This window comes from Hyperolius riggenbachi, chromosome 6 (genome assembly GCF_040937935.1).
Source record: "Hyperolius riggenbachi isolate aHypRig1 chromosome 6, aHypRig1.pri, whole genome shotgun sequence".
NCBI lineage: Eukaryota > Metazoa > Chordata > Amphibia > Anura > Hyperoliidae > Hyperolius > Hyperolius riggenbachi.
In genome coordinates this window covers 136852075-136879414 of record NC_090651.1, presented here as the reverse complement: position 1 = coordinate 136879414, position 27340 = coordinate 136852075, and the positions used below count along the sequence as shown (strand labels likewise).

The following is a 27340-nucleotide window of genomic DNA, read 5'->3' as shown; positions in this document are numbered from 1 at the left end:
AGGATTAGATTGTTAGCTAGACCAAAGCACTGTACGTTTTAACTTTTTTTTTTTTTTTTTTTTAATCTGAGCTGGCAGGCTGATTGCGGTGACCCCCTCTGCGTATTGCAGGGAACACAGGCTCATGAGGGCGCTTGTTCCCTGCTAATCTCTCAAGAAGCGAGATGACTCCTTTTGGTGGTCCCCAGAAAGCTACACTGCTACCGCCAATCGGCGTTAGGTGGTCGGGAGCAGGTTAAACATCTACAAAGTAGGTTGAATGTTTTAGGGCGCGTTTCCACTTGAGCGGAAACCGCCGCGAATCCGCAGAGTTTCCCCGCAGACGAATAGTGCGGGGAAACTCTGCAATAGGGTGCAATAGTAACGCCGGCCGAATCGCTACCACTAGAGATACGGCCGGCTTTTCCTTCCGAATCGGCGCGGGAGGCTGCGGATCCCATAGCCGTGCATGGCACGGCTGATGGGATTCGTGTGCTTTCCCCGCAGACTCGGAAGAGCCGGTTCGCGTCTCGCAGACGCGCGCTGCTCTAGTGGAATCGCGCCCTCACAGTCTCTAATCAGTGTCAGCCTATTAAGTGTCTCAAAGTTAGAAAAAGATCAATAGTTCATGTATTTTATTTATCCCTGCCCTCAGAAGTTGTATTCTCCCAGGAAACTTATGTCTGTAATTTGCTTATCGTTGATGTTTACTATATACCCAACAATCTACTGGCAAGACAAAATCTCTCACTTACATGCCTAGAAATTAACTTTTTCAGGCAACAAAATAATGCAGGTAAAACAGCCTGGTTATTAGTATTTTTTACTGCACATACCCGTTTATCTCATTTCACATTTTGCCTCAGGTATATTTTAATCAAAGAACTTACGTATTTTTCAGACTATAAGACGCACCTAGGTTTAGAGGGCAAACATTGGGGGTGGGGGGGGGGACATTTGTATCAATGTCATATCCCCTTTGTGTCCTCCAGATTTTCCCCTTCGTGTCCTCCAAATGTCCCACTTTGTGTCCAGATTTTTCCCTGAGTGTCCTCTAAATATCCCTCTTTAAGTCCTCCATTTGCCCCCCTTCAAGTCCTTAATATGTATCCCTTTGTGCCCTTCTGATGTCCCCCTCCATCACTCACTTCATCGCTGGAGCCCGCAGTGATGAGCTTCTGGCTGCCTCCTGTCTTCCTGATGTCCCCCTCTATGTCCTACTGCATGAATGCAATTAGCGGCAGTGGCAGCCGCTGTCACTCACCTCATCACTGGAGCCCGCGGTGATGAGCCGCTGCCAGCCCCCTCCTGTCCTCGGTGTTGTCCTCGGTGTGTCCGGCGTCTGGATCGATTTCCCCCTCTGTTAATACAACAAGCAGCGGCAGCCGCGGGCATCATCATCCAGACGCGACTGGCACTAGAGTGAAGGCATGTGAGAGGGAAGCGCCTGACCACGTGGGTTCCAAGGATGAGGTATGTGATGCCCGCGGCTGCCGCTGCTTGTTATATTAACAGAGGGGGAAATCGATCCAGACGCCGGACACACCGAGGACAGGAGGGGGCCGGCAGCAGCTCATCACCGCAGGCTCCAGCAATGAGGCGAGTGACAGCGGCTGCCGCTAATTGCATTCATGCAGGGAAAGTTTAGGACACCGGTGAGTGCAGGGAGTCTCCGACATCGCGGCAGGTCAGCGGTTAATATCGGCAAGTCGGGGACTCCCTGTCTTTGGACTATAAGACGCAGGAACTTTTTCTCCCTACGCTTGGGGGAGAAAAAGTGCGTCTTATAGTCCGGAAAATACGGTAGTTCTTTAGTTGTCTTTAGAGACTCATATAAACAGAGTTAGCTTATCAACTGGCCAGTGAACGTGCTTACAATGTTGAAATACGCTTTTAAATGTAATGAAAAGCACCATATTTTTTCGGACTATAAGATGCACCTTTTCTCCCCCTAAAGTGTGTCTGTGTATCTTATAGTCCGAATAATAACACATTCGGATTGGCGCCAGGTGTCCCCCACAAATTCCTTCATATTGCAGCGTCTGCTGCCACCAGTCCCAGACACTGTGCCAGGGGTGCCCTTAGGCATCATAGGTATGGCGTGATAGGTGCATGCCTCTCCAATCAGCAGGAAGTACCGTGGCATCTGGTTACTGCTGCTGAGGGAGTGCACCAATGATGGAGCCGTGGTCTCGCCCACAAAAATCATCGGTTCCAGTTAAGAAAGGGAGCAGTGTGCAGCTGTGATTGGTGGGTCTGGGGCAGCACCCCTGCCTGATTGGTATATAGCTTTCCAAGGCTTGTCGAAGGCTATGTGCGGACCAAAGCGGCGCACACCGCACTGGCTGCATGGGAGACAGATGACACAGAAGGACAAATTACACTGGAGGACATGGAGATGAAGGAGGACATGGGGATAAATGAGGAGACGAGGACAAATAAGGAGACAAAGCGACACAAGAGGTACAAGGAAGGCACAAGGGGGACAGAATAAATGGGGGCAAAAAGGTCCATAAGATGACCCTGCACCATGGACGCACCAGGTTTAGTATATTTTTTCCCTGTTTTATGTCCTCTAAACCTAGGTGCATCTCATCATCAGTGTTACTCAGATGTTTCAGCAGGACAAGCTGTTCTTTGTATAGAGTTCTATGGCTTAGGCGCGGTTCACATTAGCGTTTTTTCCGGATCGTTCTGTATACTGTACAAACGGAACTGATGTGAATGGATGCAATGTTAACAGATTGGATCCATTCACATGCGTCCGTTGGTACGGATACGTTCCGGTCCACAGATCTAAAAAATGCTGCAGGCCCTAATTTTCCGGACCGTTCTGCCCAGCGGAATGGATCCGGACACAAAATACTGCAGCATTGGGGCAATGAGAAATGGAACGTTTTTTCTAACTAGTGAATAAACAGACTGTTCCACAGGGGATGGGGGCATGTGCCGACGTGCCGGGTGTTTGAGGGTTTATTCATACCTTATTTTCAGTAGTAGCCGGCGGTAAAGGCTTCCGTCGTCTTCCGCGTCATGTGACTGTGTAGTCACAGCGGAAGAAGAGAAAGCCTCTACCGCCGGCTACTACTGAAAATAAGGTATATATTTGCTGAATGAAAACGGATCTGATCAATCATTGATCAGATCCGTTTTCACTATGTGAACCAGGCCACGACTGAGCCATCCGGATCCGGTGAAGCGGAGACCGGATCCGCTCACTGGATCCTTTTGGCTCAAAACGCCAATGTGAATTGGGCCTTACTAGAGGGATAGTTGCAGTGAGGTTCCTAGTTAAACTGAGAAATATGTAACATTAGCGGTTGATGTTGGTCTCTTGGCTTCAGCTTTATCTTGTCAGTACTTCTTAGAAAGTTCAGTGTTTACTGGTGACAAAGTTTTTTTTTTTTTTTTTTTTTTTTTTGCATGCAGTCTAACTTGAGACAAGTGAAAGTGGCCAGGGGGTGCTTGTTTTTGGAAATGCTGAAATATCTGGCTTGAGGTGGATAAAGCTCCCACAGTCCCAAGGTTTGAACCTGAGTCTTCTCCTAGCTGAATACTAGGATGGTTAAGGACGTCAGGAGGTGCTCTTCATAACCCAAGACCCGGACGTTGGGTTCCAGAGGTATTGTTTGAGGGACATTTGGGGTTTTATCTCTGTGCTGGAGATTAGGTTTGATGGAGCCCATGAAACCTCTGGAGTTTCACCAGCACATTGCAGAGTGGGGGCTCTGAGGCTCCAGCCCACCAGGTTTTCCACCGGTAATTCCTCAGGAATATCTGCTCTCTTATGTTCCATGGTTTGCGTGTCCAGCATAGCCGGGAGAGAAGGGTTACCAATCATAGGAGTCATGCTGTTGCAACTGGTTGGGCGCATTAGCGTACTACCTTTGTCTTCTGGAGCTGGGCCACTTTCTACAGGAAGTTCACTGCTGATGACATCAGGATCCTGAAAGATATAATAGCTGGTGAGGATTTGTTATAGATGTATACAGCAGCATCAATACTAATACACAAAACTGCTCGGCAACCCAACAGTATGCCCATGCTGTAAAACATAGGTGTTAAACTCCAGTCCTTGACGGCCATATCCATGCCAATGTTTAGGATAGACTGAGAAATGAGTTCTAGTTGATGAACACCACCTTTTCTGAATTAGGCTTTGTTCACATTATAAATCGCCAGTGCAATCGCAAGCGCTGGGCTATTTATTGAGTTTTCAATATAGCAGAGGAGTTGGGTGTAGCGAGTGCACACTATATATATCAGCTGCAAAAACATTTAGAATGATGGTGCAACATCCAGAATAATGTATAGTTTATCCAACATTGCTAAGAGAAAAATAGAATTCCGGAAGCAGCTCATCATAACAGTAAAACTCAACTTTTAATAGACTTCCTTAAAATGAATGGGAACCGCTTTAAAAAAAAATAAAAAAATGAGATAGATACCCAAGGAGAGGGAAGGCTCTGGGTCCTATAGAGCTTTCCGGCTCCTCTCCTGGTCCCGTCGTTCCGGTGTTGGCTCGCCTGGTAGCAGTATTTGACTAAATTAGTCAAATACTGCTTTACCTGGCCAAAGGAGACTTCAGGGAGCCCTGTGCTCCTGAAGAAGGGCGGCCCTGTATTGCGCCTGCGCAAGCACACTCTCTTGCACGCTCACAGCTGTGCAGTATGGAGCCGCACATCTTTGGGAGGACACGGCTCCCGAAGACTTCCAAATATCCTTTCGGTGGGGGATTGAAACAGGGGGAGCCAGCACAGGATAGAGAGCCCCGAGAGAGGAGACGGAAGGCTCTATACAACCCAGAGCCTTCCCTCTCCTTAAGTATTTGCTTCATTTTTTTTTTTTTAAATGCGGTTCCCGTTTACTTTAAAAAGTACTTCCATGCAGCAATAAAATTGTAGATACAGAGAGATACTTATCAAGCAAATGCAGTCAGATAAAGGTGCGGAGAATGAGTCAATCCTCCGCACCGCTATGACTGCATGTGCTTGATAAGTATCTCTCTGTATCTACAATTTTATTGCTGCATGGAAGTACTTTTTAAGGAAGTCTATTAAAAGTTGAGTTTTACTGTTATGAGCAGCTGCTCCCGGAAATCTCTTTTTCTCTTAGCAATGTTGTATTTGAGTTTTTCCCTGTGCTTAAAAAAACACTTTTGTGAGCTCTTCTCTAAGAGCTTTTGCTGAGCAGTTAAGATTTTCACTTCCTGACGTTAGTCAGGAAAGGAACTCTTGTAGCCGGAAATAAATACAATGTATTTATTAATAAAAGCACTTTTTCAAGCATTTTGCGATTTCCCTGTACCTTCCATTAAGCCAAAGTGCTCAGAAAATGGTACATGTAGATCAGTTTTCTAACTTTTTTTCAAGTTAAATTGAAAAAAAAAATTCTGTCAGGAAGGTTGGAAATTTTGATTTCATTTCATCATCAATGTGATGCGCGGACAACAGCGAGTTGGGGTCGGCAAGCACGGTGACCGGAAGTCATGTAAGTCTATGGTGATGTAGCTTTTTTTTTTAACATTTTCTGCGTTTGTGCTGAGACGCGCATGCGTGGAAGCATATTTTTTCAATACACTTCCGTGCAATTCTAGTTTCGGGCCCAGGAAGTACCTCGCAGGTTGCGGCTTAGCTTCCGATTGGAGGAAGCTCATGGAGGTGGGGACAGAAGCGGGCAGAGAGCACAATACGTTAAATGAGTTTTCACTATATATATATATATATATATGCTCTTAAATTTCAGCGTAGTTCTCAGCTGAGGTGGTTGGTCATAGTTGCCTCTGCTGAGAATCTAGGGTATGTCTGGTGGCCCCAATGCATCCCTGAGAGATCTATAGTGCCAGATTGTCTCAGCTGCCTGCATTGTTCTGCTTACCACTCCTGCTTGAAGCCACTCTGCCATGTTCCATGCTATTGTCCCGCCTCCTTTTCCATAGCAACAGAATGCATCAATAAACTGTGGTCTATCCATGTGTCAGTACAGCACTCATCCCTGAACGGTCGCCTGGGGGATCGAGTCCCATTCCCTGCAGGCAACAGTATGTACATATGAATGCACCTTTAAAGCAAACCTGTGTCAAATGTTCTTAAAAATGTAAATCTATGTACAGATAAAAGAAGTGATAATTAGGAGATACTCGTTATGCATTTCCTATTTTTGTGGCCTACAGGTTTTTATAATTAATATTTTAAATGTCTAATGAGTGCAGGATGTCTGTACCCCAATGTTCACCTGAGATCTTACATAAAAGAATGAGGAGAACCCAGGGCCAAAATTTATTAAAAAAATAAAATAAAAATTATATATATATATCAATAATAATAATAATACTTGCCTAAGGAGAGGGTATCCTCTGCATCCTAATGAGGCTTCCTTGCTGTCCTTTGATCCGCCAGCTGATCGGGGCCTGCACGCTTCTGGCATAAGCAAGGCCACACCTGCACAGTAGCATGGAGCTGCTTGTGCATGAGCGGGTTCGGCTTAAGACAGGCGTGGCCACTCTTTTGCCTCAAGAAGAGAGCAGCCCTGGTCAAATTACTGACAAGCCCTCGTCAGAGAACTTAGGAGGGTCTGTGCTCGGCCCCCAGGGGGAAGGATTAGGATCCAGAGGCTTCCCTCTTCTTAAGTATGCAATTTTGTACCCGAGCGTACGAGAGGAATTGGCACAGGAGACTTGGGCGCTGGATACAGCCTGTATGGCTTTTCCTGCTTCTGCAAAATTCTCATCGATGTTAAATACTATTCCCCCTCCAGGCCACCATGGATGGTGGGGAATGAAATAATTCAGCTTCCAGCAGTTGCTGGAGGCCCGAATTATAGTGTTTTATAAGTAACTTCAGCTCACTGCTGCGCCCAAGTCTCCTGCTCTGGAATGAAATTGTACCCAAGTTTCGTCTCAGGTATACTTTAAATCTTACATTCACAGGGGAAGGTAAAGTTTCTTGGGTACCTGTCCTTTACATTTGCTCTTTGCACTGTTTCATTGATTAAGGCAAATGTCACAGATCCTACCTGTGTGCAGTAGATGATCCGCTCCAGTATGGTAGAGAAGTTTAGTCAGTAATCAGGTGTGTGCTGTCAACACTGCGTCATTATTCTATATGTAAAACACAGAGTGCAGAAAGCAGGTCAGTTAGCCACCACTACTTGCTCTTAGATTCCTGAGATATTCCAACTTCCTACCTAAAGGTGCCCATTAACCGTACAATACTTTTTCTCGGATGTGATCATGCGATCTGATTTTTTTAAAGATCAAACTGTATAGAAAACCACCCAGTATGTGGCGAAAATCAACATAAGACAATTCTATGATTAATTGGTATACAGAATTTTGTCTATATGAATGTTTGATTTTACAATCGAAACTGAAGAGAGAAAGCACACTAATAAATCAGTTTATGGGAACAATCAATAATTACCCACCGATTACTTGTGATCATTAGATTTGCTGGGATCATATCTAAGTAAAATATTGTACCGTTAATGGGCACCTTTAGAGGACACAAACAAGAAGTGGCAATATCTGAGGAATGGGATCTGACAGAGACAAAGTAAAGGTAAGTAGCTAATCATGCTACAGAGAAGAACATACAAACAATTTTTATTTAAAGTAAACCTAAAGCTTAAAAAAAAACCAAAAAAAACCTCATACTTACCTCAGTAGGGGGGAAGCCTCTGCATCCTGATGTTTATGACACCTTTGCTGCCAGCTGTGTCCCTCTTCCTCTGCATGGCCACGCTCCCCTCAGTGTACAAGCAGGGGCACATGGACGGCCATGCCTGTGCAGTAGCACAAAGCTGTGCATGCACGAAGATAAAAGCTGTGCATAAGTGGCTCCGTGATACTGCATAGGCGCCGGAAGTACTGTGAGCCTGCACCTACGTACACAACTACAGGCACCTGCGTACATGGAGGGGAGCACAGCCGAAAGGCTGTAGGAGAGGGCCTTTGGAAGATCAGGAAAGCCTCAGAACCATCTAGAGCAGGGGTGCCCAATAGGTGGATCGCGATCTACCGGTAGATCGCTACTGCCCATTTGGTAGATCGCGGCCATTTGCCCGCGTCACATTAAATTTTGAGGTCGGCAGCTGTCAGATTCTGCTGCCGGTCAATCGGAGGAGGCAGAGAGGATAGGTAGCCAATAGGAGAAAGGCGGTGGAGGAAGCCGCAACGTCATAGCTGGGGCGGCACTGGGCACACTGCATCCACGCACGTTGCCTGCCGCCCCCTTCACCCAAGCGTTCCTTTATCCGCCCATTTGCACTCCAACCGCGGCTGAAGGAGGGGAGACCAGGACAAGCCCCAGCCACCCCGCTGGAACTGGAGGGAGGTAAGTGGCCCAGACCCCTGCACCTAGCTATATATACACTGAAGGCACCTACACCTAACCATGCTGTACCTGGCTACCTATACAGAAGGCCACTACACCTAGCTATATATACTGAAGGCACCTACACCCAACCATGCTGTACCTGGCTACCTATACAGAAGGCCACTACACCTAGCTATATATACTGAAGGCACCGACACCCAACCATACTGTACCTGGCTACCCATACAAAAGGCCACTACACCTAGCTATATATACACTGAAGGCACCGACACCCAACCATACTGTACCTGGATACCTATACAGAAGGCCCCTACACCTAGCTATATATACACACTGAAGGCACCTACACCTTACCATGCTGTACCTGACTACCTATACAGAAGGCCCCTACACCTAGCTATATATAATGAAGGCACCTAACTACACTATACCTAGCTATCTATACTGAAAGCACCTATACCTAGCTACCTAAATGTTGGTAGATCTCCTGGACTCGGCAAATTTTAGAGTAGCTCGTAAGCCGAAAAAGTGTTGGCACCCATGATCTAGAGCTTTCCCCCTACTGAGGTAAGTATCGAACTTGCGTTTTTTATGCGACTTCAGGTTTATTAAAAAAAAATAAAAAATAAAAAAAAATGGGGAAAAAATAAATAAATAAATAAATAAAGAAAAAGAAAAAAGGTGATCCAGAGTTCAGGACACTTTAGAAACAGCTATTGCCCCTTTTACAGTCCATTGCCCCGTGCTGGTCTGCTGATAGCAATGAAGCACTGAACCCCTTCCAGACAGTTTTGGTATTGTTTGGTTTCATTCAGGTCAGTAACAAAACAATGAAAGGAAGAGCCCTGTGTTACACTATTTATAATCACATCAGCCAGAGAGGCTCTTACTGGCCCTCAACTTGAAGAAACACTTACACTAGTCCTGGGGAATCTTTTGGGAGGGGGGGGGGGGGGATTCATACGTTCACTACTCGTTACAAATTCCAGCACCTCTTGGTTGATTTTGCATGGGTACGGCATATATACTAATGAGAAGAACTCCCACAGCAGCACTCCAAAGAACCTGTAACAGATTGGAAGTCTTAACTATACTTTTATGGCCTAAAGACTAATATTATGTAAAGCAAACTTGACCTATTTTTTCCTTGCTTAAAGTGGAGCCCGCTCCCCCACCATGTATGAGCAGGACAACTGTACTCTTACACAAAGATGAGCGCAGCCACAAACTTTCAGAGGGTCCCTGCAACTGTGATGGTCTCAAAGAAAATGAGGGAAGTTTCTGGAGAATCCAGTGGCTCACCTCTTCTTAGGTAAGTATCTCCAGTATTGGACATCTCCAGTGATCTTTGAGAATCCACAGGGAATAGCATAAGCGAAACCGTTAATGTGGACTGGATTTTTTAAAGATTGTCTTTAAAAAATCCAAAGGTTTTGGGACTGCAGTCACATTTTCCTTTTGAATAAACCTGGGTTATCCTGGAGTTACCACACACTGGGTCCGTATGGACAAGCCCTATAAGTACATAGACATACAAGCGTATCACTTGTTCAATATAAATTCTAAAATAGATGAACATGGAATCACATAGTTATGTGTTTTCCTCAGATGGGGTTACTGATATAGCTATACAGTGAAAGCTGCTAGATATGGAGGTCTTTGCTGATCCCCCACACTCCTGGCGTCGCCTATCAGAGTATGGTGTAGCTATTCCATACAAAATGCACAATCAGACCCCACTGACACTGAAAGATGCACTCCAAAAAAATTCCTATCATAAATGTAGGGGACTAGTAGCCCAGATATGGAGTTCTCACTAGGTAACAGTGCATACATTCAGAATGGCAAAGGAGGTATATACAAAGTGGATCGTGCTCTATAGTACAAGTGCTGTAATATGAATCATTTATGATAGGAGTTTTTTGGAGTGCATCTTTCAGTGTCAGTGGGGTCTGATTGTGCATTTTGTATGGAATAGCTACACCATACTCTGATAGGCGACGCCAGGAGTGTGGGGGATCAGCAAAGACCTCCATATCTAGCAGCTTTCATTGTATAGCTATATCAGTAACCCCATCTGAGGAAAACACATAACTATGTGATTCCATGTTCATCTATTTTAGAATTTATATTGAACAAGTGATACGCTTGTATGTCTATGTACTTATAGGGCTTGTCCATACGGACCCAGTGTGTGGTATACTTTTCCCTGGTACTTTTCTCGGCTAGTGTTTGTTATCCTGGAGTTATTAAGGAAAAAAATTCCTTCTAGTGAGGATGCTGAATGCAGCTTCATTTAATAACCACTAATACACACACACACACACACACACACACACACACACACACACACACACACACACACACACACACACACACACACACACACACACACACACACACACACACACACACACACACACCTTAGCAGCTTTCACTATGATCTGATATGTCACAGGTGGTGGCAGAAAATCCTAACCACTTAATGGCAGACAGTCAAAGTCCTAGTTATAGCTGTGTTTAGAAAAAGAAGCGTTAGTAGTCAGGGCCAGCGCTACAATACAGGCAAGTGGGGCAATTGCCCCCAGGCCCCAGAGTCCATAAGGGCCCCCCAAGCAAGTGGATCTTGGTCAGCCGCAGATATGCGGCATAAGTTGTGTGGGTAAAGGAGGGTAGCCAGCAGCAGGCAGGAGCTCCCCGAGTGCTCTCCTCCCAATGTGCTGTGCGGTGGGCAGAGCAACAGAAGGGTCCCTGAGGGTACTACTCACCAGGGCCGTGCAGAGGCTCCTTAAGTGGGGGGTGCTCAAATTTTAAAAAAGGGGCCCTATTTCAAACGTGATGATCGTAATCTGGTAATTATGATGACTACATTTTCACAATTACATCTATGCATAAATTACGATTCTGAAATTATTATTATTATTATTATTGTTTTATAAAGCTCCAACATATTCCCTGGCGCTGAAATTCAATTGATTTTGTGTAATCCATTCATATCATATCAGTTAACAGCAGTTAATAGCAAAGCCCCCATACGTGCTGCCATCACCAGAATTGCTTTCACATCTCCCCCCAAGAAAGCAGCAAGTGGGCCTCTGAATATTTCTACCACCCTCCCTCCCCATTCTTTCCAAAGCAGCAATTGGCTTTAGCTGTGCTCAGACAGTATTTTGGGCGCCGTCAAAAGACTGAGGCCAAATTACTATAAAACAAAACAATAACATTTATATTGAGCTTTTCTCCTGTCCGACCAAAGCGCTTGAGCTGCAGCCACTAGAGGGCACTCAGTAGGCAGTAGCAGTGTTGCTGAGTCTGGCCCAAGGGCTCCTTACTAAATAGGTTCTGGCTTACTGGACAGGAGGAGCAAAGATTTGAACCCTAGTCTCCTGTGTCAGAGGCACAACCAGTACACTATCCAGCCACAGCAACAGCTGGCAGGCAAATTACGTCTTACCCCAAAGACGTGGTAAAAACAGGAAGATCTTTAGGCTCTGTGACTCTATCCCTGGCCTGCAGATCTGACAGCGGCGGGCAGCTGCCAGCCAGGGTTGCCAACCAAATTTTTACTGCCAACCAAATTTTAACTGACAAAAGACCCAAAAAACACAATTTTTTGGACCGACAGGAGTCAGAGGCAAAATATTAAGTAGAGTTGAAGGTGGAATTAAACTGTACATTATTATAATGTTTATTATTCCTTAGTATTTATATGGCATTGGCATCTCCTGCAGCACATTACAGAGTACATAGTCCTGTCACTGACTGTCCTCAGAGGTGCTCACAATCTAATCCTACTATAGTCATAGTGTAATGTCCTACCAGATTATTATTATTATTATTATTATTATTATTATTATGTAGCACTGATATCTTCTGCAGCACTTTACAGAGTACATAGTCATGTCACTGACTGTTCTCAGAGGAGCTCACAATGTAATCCTACCCTAGTCTAATGTCTAACCATATAATTAATATGTATTTTTGTAGCTCTGACATTTTCTGCAGCACTGTACAGAGTACATAGTAATGTCACTGACTGTCCTCAGAGGAGCTCACAAGCTAATCCTACCATAGTTATAGTGTAATGTCCTACCATATTATTATTATGTATTTATATAGCACTGTCATCTCCTTCAGCACATTACAGAGTACATAGTCATGTCACTTACTGTCCTCAGAGGAGCTCACAATGTAATCCTACCATAGTCATAGTCTAATGTCCAACCATATAATTATTATGTATTTTTGTAGCTCTGACATTTTCTGCAGCACTGTACAGAGTACATAGCCATATCACTGACTGCCATCAGAGAAGCTCACAATCTAATCCTACCATAGTTATAGTGTAATGTCCTACCATATTATTATTATGTATTTATATAGCACTGACATCTTCTGCAGCACATTACAGAGTACAGAGTCATGTCACTGACTCATCAGAGAAGCTCACAATCTAATCCTACCATAGCTATAGTCTAATGTAAGGTCACAGTACCCCATGAGATAGAAGAATCCATTAGGGGAAGAGGGGGTCACTAGTAATGGAAGTACAGTAGTAGATGAGTAGAGCTGGGGTCTCAGGCCTGCAGAGACCTCCCCTCCAGTTTTGTTAAATTACCAGACTACACAGGACCATGCTCCAGCCAGGGCACTATTTATTCTGTATACTGTGCTCATGTGGATTTCCTATGGGCATTGCTGACCCACTGGCAAATAATTAAAAACTGGAATGCTGATTTATTTCCCCGGCACCTTCCAATACATTTACTGGCCAGATGCATCAGCCGAAGAGACCGTGGAGTGAGGAATTATAGGAGATAATACTGCTCTCCTCAGGCTCATTGTCCCAGGAAATCCCAGACCTCAGTGTCATGTGAGGTGGGCACAGGGCACATACCTGCAGGAATGAGGATCACATTGTTGGTAGGACTAGTGGGGGCCATCCAAGCAGTGACATCACCCAGCAGACTGTGACTACATCTGCCAGGTGCAGCCTGTGATGTCACACGGAACATGGCCTGACTTCCCATTCCACGGGGACGAGCTGCAGTGACAGCTGCACACCTCTCAACTTTTGAAGCCAGCAAAGAGGCACATTAACATATGCCCCTGCCACACCTTTAGCCATGCCTTAATTGTACATATGGTGTACCACACCCTGGCATCTTATGGCCACCTTTCCTCCTACATAAAGTAAACCCTGGTGTCTGGTGGTCCTCTCTTGCTAGTTAGAACCAATTCTACAGATGGTACACTTCACCATTCGAGATATGTGATGCAGGGAAGGGTAACTTTCATCCACAAAAGTTTGGAATTTAACTGTGGGATTTTAATAAGATCACCAACACTCATGATCTCCCCCAAACAAAGGAGGCTCCCATAACTACAAAAAACTAAGCTGTAAAAATACCCACTGCAACCAGAGTTGCCACAGCCTATGGAACGCTTTCAGTCAAAACACTGTCTGAGTAGCTAGTAATGTCCCTACCTGCAAAGCACCCACCAGGGAAAGCAACTGCACTGACAGCAGATGGAGAGGGCAGAGAGAACACATGGACGCTGGAGATGGGAGGAGCTGATTGGCTGCTGGTCTCTGCTCTCTGGTTAGCTAGCCGGACTGCACTTGCACATTGAAGCTGAATGCTTTTGTTTGATCTGCCCTGTGCAGTGTGTTTTATCAACAGGGAAGACGTGTGAGCTTATCAGTTTGTACAAACAAATTTCCACAGATATATACAGTCTCATATCGTGACACTCTCCTTCTAGCATTCCTTCCATGTGCATTTGGGATGTACAGTGAGTGAGTGTAGCTGTTCCGAGGATGCAAGCAAGGAGGGAAGAAGGAGGGCGGAGCATCCACACAGCTCTGACCAATCACAGAGCCACAATTTGGTGCTGACTGGGGAAAAAGAGACGGGCACTGGGGGACAGTGCAGAGCTGGCCTCAACATTAAAACAATGTCAATTTTTAACCACCCTGGCGTTCTGATTAAATCGCCAGGGTGGCTGCGGGAGGGTTTTTTTTAAATAAAAAAAAAACTATTTCATGCAGCCAACTCAAAGTTGGCTGCATGAAAGCCCACTAGAGGGCGCTCCGGAGGCGATCTTCCGATCGCCTCCGGCGGCAAGAGATAACACGGAAGGCCGCAATGAGCGGCCCTCCGTGTTTCGCTTCCCTCGTCGCCATGGCGACGAGCGGAGTGACGTCATGGACGTCAGCCGACGTCTTGACGTCAGCCGCCTCCGATCCAGCCCTTAGCGCTGGCCGGAACTGTTTGTTCCGGCTACGCTGGGCTCGGGCGGCTGGGGGGACCCTCTTTCGCCGCTGCACGCGGCGGATCGCCGCAGCGGCGATCAGGCAGCACACGCGGCTGGCAAAGTGCCGGCTGCGTGTGCTGCTTTTTATTTCGTGCAAATCGGCCCAGCAGGGCCTGAGCGGCAGCCTCTGGCGGTGTTGGACGAGCTGAGCTCGTCCAGACCGCTCAGCAGGTTAAGTACATGTGTCCAAATAACGCTTGGCAACCTTGCTGCCGGCCATTAAGTACTTTCCAGGCACTACAAAAAGGAAGTTCAGTGTGAAGGGGCCACATTAGTGGATCTTACAAAAAGGGGGGTGCTGGAGCATCCTCAGCACCCCCCTCTGCACGTGCCTGCTACTCACCTGTCAGCGTCTTTGGGAAGTCCAGAAAGTCTTCTCCACTTCTTTCAGTCACAGCGTCTCCTCTCTGCTACTATCTAGTGGCGCCTCAGTACTGCACCACTGGAGGATTCTGAGAAGAGACGCCGTGACTGTGTGAAGTGGAGAAACCTTTCTAGACTTCCCAACGACGCTGATAGATGAGTAGTATCCTGGTCCTTTTGTTGCGATGCCCACCACACTGCATATGAGGAGGCGGCAACTCAATCCAGGGGACACCTCTAGCTATCTTGATGGGGAGCTAACTAATCATGTGGGGGGCACATCTGGATACCTCTATTGAAGGGGGGCTACCTATTTATGGGGGCACATCTAGTTATTTACACTGGGGGGGGGGGGGACTACCTAATCATGAGGGCACATCTAGCTATCTATTCTGAGAGGGGGGCTGCCTAATCCTGGGGGGCACATCCATCTATATTGGGGGAAGGGGGGCTACCTAATCATGTGTGGATGGGGACACATCTGGCTAACTCTACTGGAGGGGGAGGCTATCTATTTATGGGGCACATCTATCTATACTGGAGGGCTACCCAATCATGGGGGCACATCTAGCTATCTATTCTGGGCTACCTAATCCTGGGGAACACTACTGGCCATCTATACTGGAGGGGGGGGGGGCTACCTAACACTGGGGAGCACAGCTGGCCAGTCTGATGGAGACGGGGGGGGGGGGTTCCATCAGTGGTTGGGGAAGGAGGAGGGGTCAAGGCCCCCCCCCCCCCCCAAGTTACTTTTGCACTGGGGCCCCATTGGAGCTAGAACCGGCCCTGTGGGTAGTGAATAAATGACATCAGTGTATTAGTTACCAGGAGTCGGTCTTGGAGGTAAATATTCCTTCTACAAAGGCTTCAGGTGGCATCCACTTAAAGTGGACCCAAATTAAAAATATAAGATTTCAGAAATAAAATCTATTTTCTAAATAATAATAATAATAATAATAAATAGCAGCCTTTTTTCAGCTGCATGATGACAAATATAAAATATTTTACATTTATTGGAGGAACCCCTCCCTTCCTTCCAAATTGCCAGGGAAAAAAATGGCAAACTGGTGGAGTAGTTGGTGTCCGGCAATGGAGGAATTGCTAATGGCTGCCCCCAGTATAATCCTAGTTGAAAAGAGAAGGGTGAAAAGCATGCACTGAAATGCTCATAGGTTTGAAGGAGTGTTTATTTATCTTTGTATGTGTCAGAGTGGTGCAACTAAATATTTTTAATTAAAAAAAAATTGTTTGGTTTGGGTCCGCTTTAACAGGCACTCCCTTTCGAGAGTAACTTGCTCTAAAGGAAAAAAACAAACAAAAAAAAAAAACAACCACACATCTTACGCATTTTCTGAGAGGGACAGCGAGATGGAAAAAATACTCCAGACAGAGCATTATAAAAAGGTTACATGGTACAATACAAAAAGACAGGCAGTTATGTAATTAGCTTTTCTCTTAAAGGGAAACCGAGGTGAGAGTGATATGGGGGCTGCCAAATGTATTTCTCTGTAAACAATGCCACTTGCCTGGCAGTCCTGTTGCTCTTCTGGCATACGTAGTATCTTGAGTCAAAACTCTGAAACAAGCATATGGCTAATCCAGTAAAACCTGAGTCAGAGTACCTGATCTGCTGCATGTTTGTTCAGCGTCTATGGCTAAAATATTAAAGACACGGGACCAGGAAGACTGCCAGGCTACTGGTTTTGTTTTAAAAGGAAATAAATATGGCAGCCTCCATATCTTTTTGCAAAAGAGATATATCTTTATCTTATCCACAGATTAACTTTTTAGCAACTACAAATTGCCCCAGAGGCTTCCCATGTCATCCTCAACCCCACCGCTGACCAGGGTCCTCTTTAGGCCCACACTTCCCTCCATGTACGAGTATGCACCTGTTTCATACTTGTGTTTACAAGCCCTAGTGGTAATAGTTATAAATCAGGATGGTACCACAGCGTAATACTCAGACTTTAGATTCTTACCTGTAAATGTCACATGCCATTCCAAAGTCAACTAGTTTGGCCACACGTCCACTGCTGGTGTGAGTCAGAAGGCAGTTTCGGGCCGCAATATCCCTTGTGGACAACAAAACCAGGTAAGTGCACTATGTAAAGGACTTTCAATCAGTTTCTCAGTTTCTCTGACATAACTGTATAGCTATTTACTTAAAGAGACACTGAAGTGGAAAAAAAAATATATGTGTAGTACAGCTAAGAAATAAAACATTAGGAGCAGAGATATGTGTCTAATATTGTTTCCAATACAGGAAGAGTTAAGAAACTCCTGTTATCTATGCAAAAAAGCCACTGAGCTCCAAGACTTTCAAAGACGCAGAGAGCTCCTCTTCTGAAGTTGTTATCTCAAGTGTCAGTCACTATTTTCTTTTTCTCTGCCAGAAGCCAGGTCAAAAGTTTGCTGGGCTGCTCTGTAAAAGCATTTAGAATGCTGAGTAGTGTATAAACTGCAAATTATACAATAAACTGAGAATGATAGAATGTTATAAAAACACTATAAAAACTGAAAGTAAAAATATGAGAATATTTTCTTTGCTTCTAATGTTCTAGTAATTATCCATACTACACAACCAATTCATTATATTACAATTTTTTTCCGCTTCAGTGTCTCTTTAAGAGGCCTGGCTGAATCTGGGGCCTAAGGCCGTATACTATATGCTTTAAAGGAGTTATCAGGCAATTATAAAGCAAAATAAGTGCTACTTACCGGGGGCTTTGTCCAGCCCCAAGCTCCCAGCATGTCCCTCGCTGCAACTCCTGTGAGGTAAATCTCGGCCTGAACTCTGTGTGATATAAACTTTGATGTCTGGCTTACCTACGACTACCCTTTTTCTGTACACTTTTAAATACTAAATAAATCCCAATTGATCGTCTTTAACCAAGTGAGGTGGTGGGTCCACGTATTATCAACCATATCGGTGGCCAATGTGGTTTGCATAGGCTGAGTGACCACTATTGAGCATGACCTGATGGTGATAAGTGGAAAAGTGTGATGGAGTGCTCCCCTCCTGTCTTTATGGTTTTAATTGGAGTTTTAATAGGGGATATCAAGCGGTTTTGTATTGCATATATTTGATAAGCACATGTAGAGCCTCCTGATTCAGTTACTATATTATAGTGGTTTCAAATTACAGAAGGGGGGTAGTTTACTACATCTGAAACCTAGCAGTTCAAGACAGGGCTGTGGAGTCGGAGTTGGAGTCTGAGTCGTGGTTTCAGAAACTGAGGAGTCAGGAGTCGCATGATTTTTGTACAAAATCCACAGCCCTGTTAAGTATTAGACTAAGGAGTCGGAGTCGAGAAGTCGGAGTCTGTGCAATTTTGGGTACCCGGAGTTGGAGTGGGAGTCGTGGTTTCAGAAACGGAGGAGTCGGAGTTGGAAGATTTTTGTACTGACTCCACAGCCCTGGTTCAAGAGGGTGCCGTCCACCCAATCACGTTAGCAGAATTTCCCTATGAGGTTTTCTGCTGGGTCCCTTAAAGTGAACCTAAAGTCAAATAAAAAAAAAAAAAAAAAAGATTAACTCACCTGGGGTTTCCCTCAGCCCCCTGCAGCCAATCGGTGCCCTCGCAGCCCCGCTCCGATGGTCCAGGACCCGCCGGTGAACACTTCCGGTTTGGCCGTCACCGGCCGACAGGCATGGGAACGCGAGTGATTCTTCGCGTTCCCAGCCTGTATATCGCCCCCTATGCTGCTATTGCGGACCATCGGCGCGGGGCTGCGAGGGCACCGATCGGCTGCAGGGGGCTGAGGGAAGCCCCAGGTGAGTTAATCTCATTATTTTACTTGACTTTAGGTTTACAGTAAAGGTAACCTTAAGTCAAAAATAAAAAATGAGTTTTATTCACCTGGGGCTTCCCTCAGCCCCCTGCAGCTGATCGGTACCCACGTAGAGTCGCTCTGATGCTCCTGGACCGGCGGTTACTTCCGGGCTGGGAACGCGAGTGATTCTTTGCGTTCCCAGCTACAATAGCACCCTTCCTTGCCGCAATAGCAGTATAGGGGGTGCTATTGTAGCTGGGAACGCGAAGAATCACTCGCGTTCCCAGCTTGACGGCTGTGACGGCGAAACTGGAAGTAGGTCCAGGAGCATCAGAGCGACTCTACGTGGGTACCGATCAGCTGCAGAGGGCTGAGGAAAGCCCCAGGTGAGTAAAACTCATTTTTTATTTTTGACTTAAGGTTACCTTTAACCCCCCTGGCGGTATAAAAAATTCAGCCAGGAGGGAGCGCAGCAGTCTTTTTTTTTTTTTCTTATATCATGTAGCGAGCCCAGGGGGGGGGGGGCGCGGCGTGCCGGATACCGGCGATCGAGTGCGGGGCGGCGGCGATCGGTGTGCTGACGCAGCTAGCAAAGTGCTAGCTGCGTCCAGCAAAAAAAAAAATTAAACAAATCGGTCCAGCAGGGCCGGAGAAAACCTCCTGCGCGGCTTACCCCGAACTACCGCCGGGGTTACCGCCAAGGAGGTTAAACAAGGTGCTATTGCTCAGAGGGGAGCAAAGACCTGGACTTCAAGAGAGTACTGGGCAACGGGGAAGATCTGGAGGAGGACATGGGAAAACTCTGCAGGATCCATAGACTTCCCTCTTTATAGGTAAGTATCTGTGCTTTAGGTCACAATCCCATCAATGCGGCAAAGATGGAGGCCCGAGCATTTGCAGCAATATCTACAATATAAATAAAAGTTAGTACAAAGGATTTGTTCCCCCATTAAAGGATACCACAACCGAAGGGTTGTGGTAAAAATGATTGCAGCATGATTAGCATGTGACGCTCGGTGTAATGGAGCGCACACGCAGCACAGAGGGGTCAGCGTGCTTCTGAGTCTCGCACTGTGCGCCGGCCAGAAGTGAAGGGGGAAGGACATACTGCGCACACAGGGCGCAGTATGTCCGGGGCAAAGTTCAGTAAAGTCGCCGCACACCGGCATGTATAGAGTGAGAACGGCGGCAGATGGAGGGGGGCAGGAGGATGAGCAGGTATGTGCTGATTACTACCTACACAGTGCTGCAATCATTTTTACCACAACCCTTCGGTTGTGGTACCCTTTATCAATGCTCACCAAGTTTTGCAAATCAGGCCCACAGTGACTGAACAAAAAATAAATAAATAAAAATCCATCCAATGAGAAGTGGCAGTGGGTAAAAAGCAGTGCACCATACTTACCAAGCGATCCCTCACCAGGCGTCATGGTCAAGCTGTCGAAGGCCACCACTGCACTGGGACTGGTCACCACAGGCTCTTCTTTCTTCATCCAGACCTGGGCAAATGATAGGTGGTGAGTCCAGAAAGCAGTTAATGTCCATGCTAAAGCCTGGTACACACACATGCAATTTTGATTGGCCAATTTTACTACTTCCATGTGGTATAAGAGCTTACCTGCACAATCTGTTCATACACAGTGTTCTCCCCAGGCCTAATTAGGTGGGTGGGCCGCCTGGGTGTTTTAAATCCCCGCCCGGCTGCCAAAAGTCAGGCAGGACTTTTTTTTAATACAAGCGCCGTAAGAGGGCTGCGTGACACACAGGCACTCTGGCCCTTCTATCCACTTTCCTTCCCACAGCACTATCTCCTTTTTACGGGATGGAGGCGTGGGGGGGGAGGGGCTTACTGGACATCCAGGGCGCACTGTGTATCTGTGCTGCAGGAGCCGGCTACGGGACGGCTACCCACATAGACTTGAAGTCGGCTGCAGTACCGGATGAGCTGAGCCCTGGGATGGCTACTGACACATGGAGGGACCAGAAGATGCACCTCAGCATCAAGGACAGCAAGGGAAGTCGACCACCAGCTGCACCGGGCTCCCAGCTTCAAGCACGAGACGCCAGAACACCGCTCATTGCAACCATGCAGTCGCACCACTTGGCTGCCAGGACGCAAGCTGGGGAAGTCGGAGGCTCGCTTGGGAAACAACACTGAGCCTCAGCAGCTGAGTGGCCGCCACACACGTTGTTGCGACCGCGGGCCCAGGAACCTCACTGCCTCACTCTGGCCACCCACGTGCCCAGCCCTCCGCATCGGAAATACATTGCTACTGTTTCCAGGTATGCAAGACCCCGCCTGACGCCATTCAGTGTGTGAAAGTTGGAACAGACCGTACCATTAGCACCGACTCCCCCTGTCTGCTGCGTAGAAGAATCCTCTGGCTAGTAATAAAGGTGCAGTTATTAGGAATATCTAGAATAATTGATTGTGCTGACAGCTGGGATCAGAGGCGCGCCGGGGCCCAGGGGGAGCAGGTCTGTGGCCTTTGCTTCAGCCAGACCCAGGGGGAAGGGAGAGGTCACCCAGCAAACCATCCAAAAGGTTTAATCATCTTATTTGAAGGGGGAGGGAACACCTGCAGCCTCTCATCTTACAGCCCCCGTGTATCATCATGCAACCCCCATGTGTCACGGTCACCATGCAGTCCCTCATCATACAGCCCCCCAGTGTCAACATCATCCATGTGTCACCGACTCACCATGCAACCCCTTATCATGCAGCCTCCATGTGTCATCGTGCAACCCCCATGTCACACCATGCAGCCCCCATGTGTCATCATGCAGCTGTCGCTGTGCAGACCCTCCTGTGTCGCTGTGCAGACCCTCCTGTGTCATCATGCATGACAAATCATGTGCATGATGGATGGGGCATATATGAGAGCATGCTGCATCATTAGGTTAATATCTGTCCATATGTAGCAGGATGTATATCTGTCATCAGGTGTATATTTATATCAGTATATACATCCACATCCCATATATAAATTTATAATATATAATGCACTGGCACACCTATCCATTGCTGGGCACTGAGCTCTGCACAGGTGCCATGGCTGGAGCTAGGCCCTTCACTGTTGAATTTTCTGGGGCCCTTCCGGCCCCTCGGCTGCTGGGCCCTGCTCCACCTGCATCTCACGCTAGCGCCCTGGTCCTACTTACTATGATGTCGAACAGCTGCAAGCCAGCCAAACTGACCACAACCACAATCCCATGGGGTCAAACTCTCACTTTTGCTGTCTTTCACCTTCTCTCTCTTCTTGCTCTAACTTTCCTCTCCTCCCTTTCTTCTCTTGCTCTGCTCTTTCCTCTCTTCTCTAAAAGTACCCCAATATACTACACTGCTCTGTGCTCAGTAATGTGCCCCAGTATATTACAATGCACTATATTGACCTTAGGGCCCTTTTCCACTAGCTGCGATCTGCTTCAGAAAGCGTATCGCAGCAGTTTTGCAGATCACAATGAGAACCATGATAACATGTTAATCGCCGTGCTCCTTTCCCACTAGCATTCGTCGTTTTTTTCTGAATCGCAATTGGTGGGCGATCGTGCTCCGTTCCCGGCAGCTATATGTTGCAATTGCGGGTAGTGGAAATTGTAGGTTTCGCGATTGCATTTCCTAGTGTAAAAGGGACCTTACTTCCCCACCCGGCTACTGTGTCATGCCACCCGGCTGAAAAGAATTTCTGGGGAGAACACTGCATACAATCCACAATCTGTTGACCTTCCTACTACATGGAGGTAGTAAAATTGGACAGTGATCTGCCAATCAAAATAGCATGTGTGTATGCACCCTAAGTTGCAGTGGATGAGGTGGGGGCTGCAGAAGCTATGTGCCGACTCAGACTGCTGGTGTGTCGGTATGCCCTAGATAGTTGGCTTCTCCTAAATGCCATAACATAACCATATTGTGTCACAGTGAGTAGAACAACTGGTGCACTCAACCACCTTACAGTTGCCATGTGCCTCGATCGATACAGCAGCTCCCAGGATCATCAATGGAATCAAAAGCAAAGGATCGGCACTGTTGTCCTGTTCTTTTGATAACATATTGTGACATCACGCTTGCTCCATGTTACTCCTGCACATTCGCAAAAGAACTTTCAGTCTCTGAAATAGCCGATTATCAGCTGATTTCAGGGACATGAGCATTTGCCCTACATTTTGTGCTGCCCTGCCTGGAAACCACACCTTAAGCTGTCTAAAGGTCTGCACCATTCTCTGTACGGATTGTAGAATTCTGCAGACGGACTGCTCCTTTCTGCGTACGCGCTGCCCATTCTCTGTACGGACTGCACCTTTACTTCAGTGCCACAGCAAGCAATAGAGCACTATGTATGGAGAAAGCTGCACTCCAAACAAGGAATGGTACACTCCTTTATGCAGCTTTCAATGTGGCCTGCTGGCAGTGCAGCACAAAATTACAGGGCAAATGCGCATGTCTCCAAAACCAGCTGATAATCAGCTGTTTCAGACACTGCAAGTTCTATTGCACACGACTAACATGTTGCTAGCGTGATGACGCAATACACTTACAATCTTCTAGGACATACCAAGGAGGTAAGCTGAAGGGCAAAGGGCTTGAACATTTGGGCCAGTGTGCAGACACAGGGACATACATACAGCACCAGTAGCATTGAAGAGGGCAGCAGCAGTGACATACTGAGGGGCAGACCAGTGTTACAATGCCTAGCTTTAGGTAACAAGATGATGGCTGCAGCAGCTTTGCTCGAATTATAATCATGCTGCCAGAAAGAAGGCAGTAATGCCTAGAGATGGGGATGGAGCCTCCTACTAGGCAACAATAGGGAGGGGAGAAGCAGCCACATTCTAAGGGGCAGGCCAGAGGAGTACATTTTAAATCGGCGCCGTAGACTTGGGCGCAGGATACAGCGGTATATGGCGGATCCTGCTTCTGCACAAGTTTTTAATTTCTATTCCCCCTCCAGGCCGCCATGGATAGTGGGGGAATGAACTAATTCGGCTTCCAGCGATTGCTGGAGGACGAATTATTGTATTTTTTAAGCAACCCCGGCTCAGTCTTCTGACGGAGCCGACGTTACTCACTGAGCGCTGCAATAGGAGTGATTCCTATTGTAGTCTATGGAGGCGCCGGCTGCGCCCAAATCTAGCAGCGCTAAAAAGCACTGCTCCGAGGCCAGAGTACTCTAAACAGTTGGGCCCTGTGTACATCACATTAAAGTAGAGGGAGGGGCAAAGTAACAGGTAAAGTAAAAGGTGGCCACTAACAATCTAAATTCTAGTGAAAAATCGTTCAAGCGATCAATAAATTCTAATTGGAAAAAAAAATTGTTCACTACACCATCAACAGACCAATCTTTGCTTCCTATCACAACCAACAAGAAAAGCCAAATTTTGATTTGACAAACATCCAATCGGACAACTGATTTTTTTTTATTTTTTTTTATAATTGTTTGTAATCGAATGTGCCCATCAACAGATTATTTACAACCAATCCAATCAGAATGTCTGAGAGCTCAAACAATTTTTCCACTACAAATTGGATAGTTAGTGGCCTCCTTAGGGCGTAGCAGTGCTTTTCAGCGCTGCTATATTTGGGCGCAGCCGGCGCCTCCATAGACTTCAATAGGAATCATTCCTATTGAAGCGCTCAGTGAGTAACATCGGCTCCGTCAGAAGACAGAGCCGAAGTTGCTTAAAAACATAATAATTCGGCCTCCAGCAATCACTGGAAGCCGAATTATTTCATTCCCCCACTATCCATGTCGGCCTGGAGGGGGAATAGTAATTAAATCGGCCCGGACTTGTGCAGAAGCAGGATCAGCCATATACCGCTGTATCCTGCGCCCAAGTCTACCGGCGCCGATTTCAAATGTACGCTCCTTAGGGTGCATACACACATCCAAAATTGATTTGCCAATCACAAGCCACTTTTACTGCCTCCATGTAACATGACGGCCAACAGACTTTGAATGCTAAACACAGATTATGCAAGTAAGCTCAGAGTCACATACCACATGGCAGTGGTAAAATTGGAGTGTGGGTAGGCATGTGCACGCCTGAATACATAACTGCATGATGCACCTGCAGCAGTATATACAGCACGGCGCACTCCCTCATCTTTCCCTGTTGCACATAATGCCTCCCCTCCATCCACTAGCATGGCACAGCAATAGCAGATGGAGGAGCAGTGGTCACGTGTCACTGCAGGTGCCATCCTCAGCGGTACACGTGAGGCCCACCTGCGTCACAGTAGCAGCTATGACGTCATCCTGGCACGCGACCGACCTCCTCGCAGACAGAGCAGCAGCAACGGCGGAGACAGACGTGCAACCCTCTCTCCGTATCCCCGACAGCTAGGAGCTCTCAGTCAGGCCCGACATACACCGGCTCCAGGAACAAGCAGCCATAGAGACCGGCTGTCCTGATAGTAGAGACGGCTACATCCCGGAGCTCCCCCTAGCGGCCGCTCGTAGAAATGACACTTTGAAGGTAAAATAGATGCCATAGAATTAGATTTCTGAGAGCAGAAATCAGTTTCTGGCGGTTTGACGCTCATCCTGGGCTGATATTACTTAAAAAAAAAACGGATGTAAATTCCTTGTGGTAGCAATAATACGTGATCAGTCATTTCCAGGGCCAGACTTTGTCCTGAGCAGCCAGACATTGGCCAAAATGTTCCTCTGCTGCCGCTGCAAAGCCCCGCCTCCAAATCGAAAAGCATTCCCGCCCCCCATTTGGTCGCGATAAGCCCCGTCCCCTTCCGTTTTAAGCTGGCCACTAATGATCCAATCTTACCATTTCTATATAATATAAGGTAACTGTCTAACGTATCCATTCAGTATATTCACTCACTTTACCCTTATACTACATAGATTTGGTAAGATTGGATGAAAAAGATTGGATCATTAGTGGCCACCATTAAGCTCCGCCTTCACAGCCTTTTGCATATGTGCAGGGGCGTAGCAATAGGGGGTGCAGAGGTAGCGACCGCATCGGGGCCCTTGGGCCAGAGGGGCCCCGAAGGGCTCAATCTCAACTACAGTATTAGCTCTCAATTGGTCCTGTGCTCATAGTAATCACTTCTACAGATACTTTGAATAGTGGTAAACATTGACAAACTGTTCCCCATCCCCTTCTTGCACCTCTGACACTGTAGTTGACAGTGTCAGGTTTTGGTGCGCCGTATCAATTGTTATGTATAGAGTGCATGGGGGGCCCCATTGTAAAACTTGCATCGGGGCCCACAGCTCCTTAGCTACGCCACTGCATATGTGCAGTAGGCTGCGAACCTGGCGAAGTATGTTAAAGGGCAACTGAAGCAAGAGAGATATGGAGGCTGCCATATTTATGATCCTCTGCCTCTAATACTTTCAGCAGTAGCCCCTGAACAAGCATGCCGCAGATCAGGTGTTTGTGACATTATTGTCACATCTGACAGATTAGCTCCATGCTTGTTTCTGGTGCTATTTAGACACTACAGCATCCTAATACATCAGCAGGGCTGCCAAGCAACTGGTATGATTTAAAAGGAAATAAATATCGCAGCCTCCATTTACCTCTTGCTTTAGTTGCCCTTTAACTCAAATGAAGGAGAAAAAAAAAAATAAGAAGGCTTTTCAGTAACCTGGGACTTTTACCAACTCACTGCAGTCACCTGTGCCTTTGACATCCTAAAACGATGCTCCAGTCACCCCCAGCGGCTAAGTTTCATTGCCGAGCCACTGCGCCTGCATGGCCCTAGACACGCATTCTTGCTCACGTCACCAACCCCGATTTCTCTTATTGCGCATGCGCAGGACAGCGATGTGAGCGAGAGCGCAGATGAGCAGGCAGGGCCACGCAGGTGCAATAGCTTGGCGACTGGCCAGTCACCGAAAACGAAACTTAGCTGCTGCAGGGGATTGGAGCATTGCTCCAGCATGTTGAGGGCACACGGCCACTGCGGGATGCTGGTAAAAGCCCCAGGTAAATAAAACTATTTTGAGATAAGGTTCCCTTCAAAGCGGAACTGAAAGCTGAAAAAAAAAGTTTCACTTTAAAAGCTTGGGCGCTTTTGGGATTTTTTAAGCGCGCTTTTGGGATTTTTTTAAGCGCAAACAATTTTCAAAATCGCCCTAAAAGCTTTTGTGCAATTATTCCATATGAGAGTGTTCACATATGAGCGGTTTGATTCCAATCCGCTCACCAAAGCGATGCCTGTACCATTTTTAGGGCGATTTGCCTCAATGGAAGGTATAGGGAAATTGCAAAGCGCTTGAAAACACGCTTTGTATAGTGATTTCCCGAGCGCTTTTAAGAATAAATACATTGGGCTCTATTCTCAAAGGCTTCCCGCATGCGGTAAAGTACATGCGGGAAGTTTGCGACCAAAACACCGTCAAGTTCACATTCTCAAAATGTTCTGCATGTTTTTTCCGCATGCAGAAAAAGTGCGGTAAAAGTGCGGGATTCATGCGGAAAAATTTCCGCAAAAGTCTGTATTTTCCGCAATAAAAAATCAATTCTCAAAAATGTTCAGGCGCATCATTTCGTCGTTATTTACCGATTTTTTTTTATCACCTACAAATAGTAGGTGATATATT

General features: G+C 46.6%; 1 protein-coding gene and 1 long non-coding RNA gene across 2 annotated transcripts in view; both read right to left on the bottom strand.

Moving 5' to 3' along the window:
• Positions 1-25178, bottom strand: part of LOC137522074 (tyrosine-protein kinase receptor-like) — a 230588-nt gene extending 205410 nt beyond the window's left edge. The window contains exons 1-2 of the mRNA XM_068242100.1: positions 24998-25178; positions 20179-20272 (exon numbers count right to left, since the gene is read on the bottom strand). Coding sequence (XP_068098201.1) covers positions 20179-20266 — 88 coding nt within the window. The 5' untranslated portion in view covers positions 20267-20272; positions 24998-25178. The remainder of the gene's footprint in view (positions 1-20178; positions 20273-24997) is intronic.
• On the bottom strand, positions 1502-18468 carry LOC137521130 (uncharacterized). The gene is made up of 3 exons (XR_011022051.1): positions 16979-18468; positions 6994-7078; positions 1502-3925 (listed from the first exon to the last, which is right to left on the bottom strand). It is a non-coding gene; the product is annotated as an uncharacterized lncRNA (long non-coding RNA).
• Positions 25179-27340: the final 2162 nt, after the last annotated feature.